General features: G+C 53.3%; 1 protein-coding gene across 1 annotated transcript; it reads left to right on the top strand.

The window, feature by feature from the left end:
• The first annotated feature begins 104 nt into the window (after window positions 1–104).
• Window positions 105–1,059, top strand: LOC123130313 (uncharacterized). The gene is made up of 3 exons (XM_044550239.1): window positions 105–378; window positions 495–667; window positions 771–1,059. The coding sequence occupies exons 2-3, from the start codon at window positions 522–524 to the stop codon at window positions 862–864; spliced, it is 240 nt and encodes a 79-aa protein (XP_044406174.1). The 5' UTR covers window positions 105–378; window positions 495–521; the 3' UTR covers window positions 865–1,059.
• The last annotated feature ends 8,327 nt before the right edge of the window (window positions 1,060–9,386 follow it).

Here is a 9,386-nt window from a genome sequence, read left to right on the forward strand (position 1 = left end):
ATGGGCCGGGCAATGTTAACTGTGTTGGCCTTTTGGGAGTTTGATCGAGTTGGCCTATGCACAGATGATTCGAGTATGAGAGAACAAACCGTGTCCTGTTTTTACCAAGTTTATGAAGGCTGGGCTACGTGCTTTGCTCGGTTGTCCTAGGCATCGTTTATAGCGCCCGCGCATGTATGGAGTAGATGAGATAGGGGTTTCACCTGAAATAGAAGAACGCGGCAGACGACGGCCGGCGTGCGGCGTGACCTCGGCGTTGGGGAGCGGCGGCCGCTGACGGTGATTCCCTTTTACTACTTTTCTGGACCCGCGGCCGAGAGCGCCAGCGATAGACCGACGAGCTGCTGCCGCCGCTGCTCTCCGGCCGCCCCCGCGCAGGTTTGTTGCCGCGTCAAGCTCGTCCTCCCCTCCCTCCCCTGTCTAAACGCACGCAAGCTGTTCGGCGCAATGCCTCAGAAGACACATTTCCTTCCTTCACTTCATTGCTCTTTCAGATTCAGATAGATCGATCGACCGGAGCCATGCCTCTCCCTGCGAACCTTGTAACGGGGTCCGCCTTCGTCGCGCTCGGCGTCGCGCTCCTCGCCGGCTTCCTCTACGTCGCCGTCTGGTCCAAGGCCCTCGCGCCGTCCGACAACTGGTTCCTGCTCGCCGTTCAGAACGACAGGTACACCATCAGTGGTATCTCTCGCCTCACCTGGAGCACTGCTTCGCTTTCGTTTTGAGATTGCCGCGTTATTGCTCCGCCTGATCTGTCCATTGTTTTCCAGGTATTACTGCTTGCTTGTGCCCCTGACGGTCCCCGTCATAGTCGTGGCTGTGTACCTGCATTGGCTGAGCATGAAGATGTTCAAGCATGCGTGAGGACTGAGGAGTGGCCGTGCTAAACAAAATCCATGTTGATGAGAATCATCGTAGGCATCATGAGTTCATCACACTTCATTTTTTGCGGGATGAGTTCATCACATTTAAGATTGCAATATTTTTTTATATAAAACAAATTTCTTAGTGATTTTTTTTCTTCTTTGGAAGAAACTACGGTGAATTTTTTTACCGAAAAATTTGCTTGGTCATATTAGTAACTGAGGTGCGAGAGCATCTCTAGCCGATCCCTTATAATTTAACTCCTAAGAGTATCTCTAACCGATCTCCTATAATCCTTTAGTGGAGGATAATAAGCGGCTAATTGGACCTAACCCCAAACCGTTAGGGGAGGAAAAATTATCCTCCTTGGCCCAAAACTTTGGCCAAGTCTCCCAAATATACTTGACCTTGGCCGTGCGAAGTAAATTTTCTTTCCCTCCTCTCGCCCGAGCGGCCACCCCTTCCCGCCGGCGCCGCCCCTACTCGTCGCAGCCATCGCTGATGCCCCTGATTTTGGCTGGGATGGAGAGACAAGACCCTTCCACCACCCCGTCAGCTGCCATCGTCGGCGGCGCATCGTTGCCAGAAACGACTACCGCGCCGCCGCCCACGTCATAAAAGGTTGGGCACCAAAAACCTTCTTCGGGCCACCTCACCGGCAACCACCACCGGTAGCAAGGTCACCACATCTCCGGCGATGGCAGGCTGCCATCTCGCTGGTCCAGCCACCGGCAAGCGAGCAAGGAAGCAGACGACCGCCGCGTCGGCACTCGCCGAGGAGGTGGCGAAGAAGAAGGACAAGAAGGTGGCTCCGATGCCTCATCCTCGTCCGGCACCTTGGACCTCGTTTCCGATCACCCCTATGGGCACTCCTGTGGCGCATCTGGCCGCCGCTGCCGACAACAAGGGCCGTGGTTGCCAAGTGGTCGATGAAATGCCATCAAGGTAAAAAAAATGTCTTTTCATCTCGGTCGGTGCATTTTTTGGTATTGCTTGCGGCCATAGGGTGATGAAGATTTTTGTTGTTGTTGTTGTTGTCGTGGTGCGGAGATGAATGCGGTTGAATTCTTGTCGTCTTTGGAGGAGTCGAATATGCTTGGGCTTGACAATCTCAACTATGACTAAGAGTTCGATCATCAAGAGGTCGAAGAGGAGGCCGAGACCAAAGTGGAGGAGGCCGAGGCCGAATTGGATGAGGCCAAAGAGGTTGATGATCTCATGGAGACACAAATCAACCGTGAAGCCACCATCAAGAGTAAGGAAAACAATTATTCCCAAGATGAAGATGTAGCTTTGTGTTACGCTTGGATGAACATCTCTCGTGATGCATCGGTTGGAACAGATCAATCAAAGCACAGGTTTTGGGGGAGGATTGCCGAGTACTACAATAACATTGTGAATGGTGGTGGTGGTGTTCGCGTAGATGGTGGTAATGTGGGGTTATGATGGAGGCGATCATGATTTCTTTGGCGAGGATTGTGTTTGAGTTCGTGTAGCATGCCTTTGGTTGGGCTCGATCCGCGACATAAAACATGCTATGTTGTGGTGAATTTGGATTAAACTTGATCGATGTGACGCCTTTCGAATGACATTTGCATGTCCTAATTTGAATTGCTCAATCCGTGCAAGTATATGTGTGTTCGTGGTTTATATGTTATGCATGTTTATTTTAAAATATTCAAATGATTGATGATGCAGTATACAATGCGGCTAGGCAAAAAGAACAAAAAATAAAAATATTTTCCTCTGATTATAGGGGATCAGTTAGGTCTGGCCATCATTAGAGAAGGATAATTATCCTCCACTAGAGATACTCGACGGTATCCTCCTCTGACGGATAGAGGATAGGTTAGAGATGTGGTTAAATTTAACACGGCACGGGCTCTGGCGACTCGGGCGCCTCCGCCGCCCCGCTGGTCGTCTCGCCCGCCGAGCCTCCCTCGCCGCCGGTGTCCCCCTCCGTCGTGGCCTCCGCCACCCCTGCCGCTCCCTCCTCCCCGCCGGCCCCTCCCCTCCCATCCCCTGGACCTCCCGGGCGGGTGGTTTGGGCGGACTTGGCGGAGGACGCCGACCGGGCCGCGGGCCGGCCGGTGGAGTGCCGCGGTCGCGTCCCCCCGCCCGCCCCGGCTCGCCTTGCGCTGCTCCGCTCCGCCGGCGGCCTCACTCCCGGGGGTGGGAGTTCGGCTGCCCGGGCGTGTGCTCGCCCCCCCCCCCCCCCCGCCGGTTTCCGCGCACCTTACCGGTGACGGAGGGGAAAGGCTCGGCCTTTGGGGCTGGGGCTGGCCGCCGCCGCCGGCGCTCCTCCGGCTGGGGTGTGGCCGGCCGGGCGGACCTTGGCTCTGCCCTGGCCTCCTGGAAGGGCTCCAGCTAGCCCGCCCCGGTTCGGCCAGTCCCTCCGCCGCCGCCGGCGTCCCGCTGCTGTCCCAACGTGCGCCTTTTCGACCCTTCATCGCCTTCTTCGGCTCATCGCGGGTTTGTTGCACTCCGTCCCCCCGCCGCCTAGCTGTCCCTCGCCCGCCAGGCTGGCCGTCCGTTGCGTCCTCCTCGCCGGGGGCGGCGGTTGGAACCGTAGCTGGTGGAGCGGGTCCAGTTCTTGGGCTGGGCCTTGCCGTGTCGGGCCCCGGGTGCCAGCTGGGCCTGCTCCCCACCCCCCGGGTGGCCGGCCCATCTGGGCGGCCTGGGATCTGCGGGTCGGCTCAACCCCTGGGCGGCGGCCCAGCGGCCTTGGCCCTCGCCCCTGCAGGCTACCCCGCGGCCTCGGCCCAGATACCCCCTGCTCGGGGTGGAATCTGGCTCCCGAAAGGGTTTCCACTTTAGCCGTCTCTCCTTCCCGCTGCCCGATCGTGCTTCCTCCTTCCCCCGATCCCGCCGCCGCAGGCTCCCCCCTCCCTCCCTGTGACGCCGCCGTCCCTCCCCATGACCCGCTCCTGGGGCGACGGCTCGGGGCGCCCCAAGCGGCCCCTGGAGGACCCTCGTCCGTCGGGGCGCGCCTCGCTGGAGGGCCAGCGGCGCGAAGCCGACCTCCGCCGCCAGCTGGCCAAGCGCGACGGTCGCGGCGCCCGTCGGTCTCATGGCCGCGATGCGCGCCGTTCCCCGCCGCGTGACCTCCGCCGTCCCCCTCCCGTGACGCTCGCCGGTCGCCTCCCCGCGATTCTCGGCGCCCGCCGCCCCGCCACGGCCGTCGCTCGCCTGGCCGCGTGAAGGGCCTCTCCCCGGTGCGGGCCGACAGCCGGCTCTCCCCTTCCTGGGATAGCCGTCGCGACCGGCCCCTCTCCCCCTCTCCGGCGCGTCGGCATGGGTGGTCCTTGTTGGAAATATGCCCTAGAGGCAATAATAAAATGGTTATTATTATATTTCCTTGTTCATGATAATTGTCTATCGTTCATGCTATAATTGTGTTATCTGGAAATCGTAATACATGTGTGAATGCATAGACCACAACATGTCCCTAGTGAGCCACTAGTTGACTAGCTCGTTGATCAATGGATGATTACGATTTCCTGACCATGGACATTGGATGTCATTGATAACGGGATCACATCATTGGGAGAATGATGTGATGGACAAGACCCAATCCTAATCATAGCACAAGATCGTGTAGTTCGTTTGCTAGAGCTTTTCTAATGTCAAGTATCATTTCCTTAGACCATGAGATCGTGTAACTCCCGGATACCGTAAGAGTGCTTTGGGTGTACCAAACGTCACAACCTAACTGGGTGGCTATAAAGGTATACTACAGGTATCTCCGAAAGTGTCTGTTGGGTTGACACGAATCGAGACTGGGATATGTCACTCCGTATGACGGAGAGGTATCTCTGGGCCCACTCGGTAATGCATCATCATAATGAGCTCAATGTGACCAAGTGGTTGGTCATGGGATCATGCATTACAGTACGAGTAAAGTGACTTGCCGGTAACGAGATTCAACGAGGTATTGGGATACCGACGATCGAATCTCGGGCAAGTAACGTACCGATTGACAAAGGGAATTGTATACGGGATTGCTTGAATCCTCGATATCGTGGTTCATTCCATGAGATCATCGTGGAACATGTGGGAGCCAACATGGGTATCCAGATCCCGCTGTTGGTTATTGGCCGGAGAGCTATCCCGGTCATGTCTGCGTGATTCCCGAACCCGTAGGGTCTACACACTTAAGGTTCGGTGACGCTAGGGTTGTAGAGATATTAGTATGCGGTAACCCGAAAGTTGTTCAGAGTCCCGGATGAGATCCCTGACGCCACGAGGAGTTCCGAAATGGTCCGGAGGTAAAGATTTATATATGGGAAGTCCAATTTCGGCCACCGGGAAAGTTTCAGGGGTCACCGGCATTGTACCTGGACCATCGGAAGGGTCCCGGGGGTCCACCGGGTGGGGCCACCTATCCCGAAGGGCCCCATGGGCTGAAGTGGGAAGGGAACCAGCCCCTGGTGGGCTGGTGCGCCCCCCTTGGGCCTCCCCCTGCGCCTAGGGTTGGAAACCCTAGGGGTGGGGGTGCCCCACCTGACTTGGGGGGCAAGTCCCCCCCCCTTTGGCCGCCGCCCCCCTTGAGATTGGATATCTAGGGGGACGGCGCCCCCCAGGGCCCCTATATAAAGAAGGGGGAGGGAGGGCTGTGCACCCAAGCCCATGGCACCTCCCTCTTTCCCCGTAACACCTCTCCCTCTTGCTGAGCTTGGCGAAGCCCTGCCGAGATCCCCGCTGCTTCCACCACCACGCCGTCATGCTGCTGGATCTCCATCAACCTCTCCTCCCCCCTTGCTGGATCAAGAAGGAGGAGACGTCTCTCCCAACCGTACGTGTGTTGAACGCGGAGGTGCCGCCCGTTCGGCGCTAGGATCATCGGTGATTTGGATCACGACGAGTACGACTCCATCAACCCCGTTCTCTTGAACGCTTCCGCTCGCGATCTACAAGGGTATGTAGATGCACTCCTCTCTCTCGTTGCTAGATGACTCCATAGATTGATCTTGGTGATGCGTAGAAATTTTTTATTTTCTGCAACGTTCCCCAACAGTGGCATCATGAGCTAGGTCTATGCGTAGTTTCTATGCACGAGTAGAACACAAGATTGTTGTGGGCGTCGATTTTGTCGATTTACTTGCCACTACTAGTCTTATCTTGTTTCGGCGGCATCGTGGGATGAAGAGGCCCGGACCGACCTTACACGTATGCTTACGTGAGACAGGTTCCACCGACTGACATGCACTAGTTGCATAAGGTGGCTAGCGGGTGTCTGTCTCTCCCACTTTAGTCGGATCGGATTCGATGAAAAGGGTCCGTATGAAAGGTAAATAGAAATTGGCATATCACGTTGTGGTTTTGGCGTAGGTAAGAAACATTCTTGCTAGAAACCTATAGCAGCCACGTAAAAACATGCAACAACAATTAGAGGACGTCTAACTTGTTTTTGCAGCATATGCCTTGTGATGTGATATGGCCAAAAGGATGTGATGAATGAATATATGTGATGTATGAGATTGATCATGTTCTTGTAATAGGAATCACGACTTTCATGTCGATGAGTATGACAACTGGTAGGAGCCATAGGAGTTGTCTTTATTTATTGTATGACCTGCGTGTCATTGAATAAACGCCATGTAATTACTTTACTTTATTGCTAAACCGTTAGCCATAGTAGTAGAAGTAATCATTGGCGTGACAACTTCATGAAGACACGATGATGGAGATCATGATGATGGAGATCATGGTGTCATGCCGGTGACAATGATGATCTTGGCGCCCCGAAGATGGAGATCAAAAGGAGCAAAATGATATTGGCCATATCATGTCAATATTTGATTGCATGTGATGTTTATCATGTTTTTGCATCTTATTTGCTTAGAACGATGGTAGTAAATAAGATGATCCCTCATAATAATTTCAAGAAAGTGTTCCCCCTAACTGTGCGCCGTTGCGAAAGTTTGTTGTCTCAAAGCACCACGTGATGATCGGGTGTGATAGATTCTAGCATTCACATACAACGGGTGTAAGCCAGATTTACACATGCAAAACACTTAGGTTGACTTGACGAGTCTAGCATGTACAGACATGGCTTCGGAACACAAGAGACTGAAAGGTCGAACATGAGTCGTATAGAAGATACGATCAACATGAATATGTTCACCGATGATGACTAGTCCGTCTCACGTGATGATCGGACACGACCTAGTTGACTCGGATCATGGATCACTTAGATGACTAGAGGGATGTCTATCTGAGTGGGAGTTCATTGTATAATTTGATTAGATGAACTTAATTATCATGAACTTAGTCTAAAATCTTTGCAATATGTCTTGTAGATCAAATGGCCCACGCTAATGTTGCCCTCAACTTCAACGCGTTCCTAGAGAAAACCAAGCTAAAAGACGATGGCAGCAACTATACGGACTGGATCCGGAACTTGAGGATCATCCTCATAGCTGCCAAGAAAGCATATGTCCTAGATGCACCACTGGGTGAAGCACCCGTTTTCCCAGCAACTCAAGACGTTATGAACGCCTGGTAGTCGCGTAGTGATGATTACTCCCTGGTTCCGTGCGGCATGCTTTACAGCTTAGAACCGGGGCTCCAAAAGCGTTTTGAGCATCACAGAGCATATGAGATGTTCCAAGAGCTGAAAATGGTTTTCCAAGCTCACGCCCGGGTTGAGAGATATGAAGTCCCCGACAAGTTCTACAGTTGTAAGATGGAGGAGAATGGTTCTGTCAGCGAGCACATACTCAAAATGTCTGGGTTGCACAACCGCTTATCTCAACTGGGAGTTAATCTCCCGGATGACGCGGTGGTCAACAGAATCCTCCAGTCGCTCCCACCTAGCTACAAGAGCTTTGTAATGAACTTCAATATGCAGGGGATGGTGAAAACCATTCCTGAGGTATATTCAATGCTGAAATCAGCGGAGGTGGAGATCAAAAAGGAACATCAAGTGTTGATGGTCAATAAAACCACTAGTTTCAAGAAAGGCAAGGGTAAGAAGAACTTCAAGAAGGACTGACGGTGTCCTGGACTAGGGGGTACTCAACACGTCGTCTCCCAGTCAGTTGGATTGGGCCGAGGACCCCCACGGCCGTATACTCATGGGCCAGTCCGTACAGTTGCCGCATACAAGGAAGATTCCGCAAGACTTGGCGATCAAGACAAGGACTCCTCCCCCACCGGCGTATTCGGCTAGGACTCATCCTAGGCCTCTGGTGCATTATATAAACCGGGGCCAGGCTAGTCGATATATACAACAACAATCATACCATAGGCTAGCTTTTAGGGTTTAGCCTCTACGATCTCGTGGTAGATCTACTCTTGTACTACCCATATCATCAATATTAATCAAGCAAGACGTAGGGTTTTACCTCCATCGAGAGGGCCCGAACCTGGGTAAAACATCGTGTCCCTTGCCTCCTGTTACCATTGATCCTAAGACACACAGTTCGGGACCCCCTACCCGAGATTTGCCGGTCTTGACACCGACATTGGTGCTTTCATTGAGAGTTCCGCTGTGTGATCGGTGAAAGGACCAATGGCTCGACTGCAGGTCAACTGCGACGTCGGCTTCTTCATCACCAGCTCAACTGGTCACCTTGGCTTGACCGAGGACTGCGCCCTACCTCCGATTGTTATGTTTGGATGAAGGTCTTCATCAACACCAACTCCGATCTCTATCAAGATCATGGAGGAGTCATCCATGGAGCTCGGGGGCTTAATGTCAACATTGCCCTCAGGCGACTGTGCTGTTTTTTTGGACAGCAAATTTGTATCCGCTGCCACCGCCTCCTCGTGTGTCGCTTAAACGATTACTTCAGTGGAATTATGCGGAATTGAGTCTACAACAACCCTGCAAAAATTTCGTCGAGTTCCGATGGAGGAATCTCCGGCAATCTCCGATATACCGGAGCCCTGTTGAATCTGGACGAGGATCCAGACGAGTTTAGGGCGTGGTATCCAGCGTCTAGCTCGGATGTTCTTTGGAGGATCTAACCGTTGATTTGCTGCGGTATTCCCTTATCTACCACCTGCCAAAAATTCAGCTCGATCCGACCGTCCAAACTCCGGGAAACTTCCGATTAGTGCATCACTTTTTGGATCTGTTTTCTGCGCGAAAACGAATCCGACCCGAGTTCGTCTTTTTTATGAACGGGATTTCGGACATCCTTTTTGAAGGAAGTTTTGTATGGGGTATTGTGTTTTGTTCCCGAACACATCACACTAACTTTAAGATCTTTTGAACATGATCTTCAACATCATGCTGGTGTCAAACTAGTCCGGCAATATTGCTCCACGGCTGTCGACCTGCGCTAGACACGTCGTCACTTTGTTGTGCTAAGCTCAACTTCTTCGGATCATCATCTTGGCAAGCTGAACAAGAGTCCGGCATCGCGAAGGATAAATCATCACCAACATCGCCGCCCCACGGATTACACGGAGCGGGCATACCGGCATCGCCGCACAGTCGCTTCATCAAGCCGACATCGACCACATCACGACCTGCATCGGCAGGGCCGCACTATTGCTTCTTCAAGCTGGTG

The sequence above is a fragment of the Triticum aestivum genome, chromosome 1B, assembly GCF_018294505.1.
Source record: "Triticum aestivum cultivar Chinese Spring chromosome 1B, IWGSC CS RefSeq v2.1, whole genome shotgun sequence".
Classification (NCBI taxonomy): domain Eukaryota; kingdom Viridiplantae; phylum Streptophyta; class Magnoliopsida; order Poales; family Poaceae; genus Triticum; species Triticum aestivum.

Excerpts from the sequence above, each read along its gene's own strand:
- LOC123130313 (XM_044550239.1), top strand. The coding sequence starts at position 522 with ATGCCTCTCCCTGCGAACCTTGTAACGGGGTCCGCCTTCGTCGCGCTC. Across the intron at positions 668-770 it reads CTCGCCGTTCAGAACGACAG|GTATTACTGCTTGCTTGTGC; the intron begins GTACACCATCAG and ends ATTGTTTTCCAG.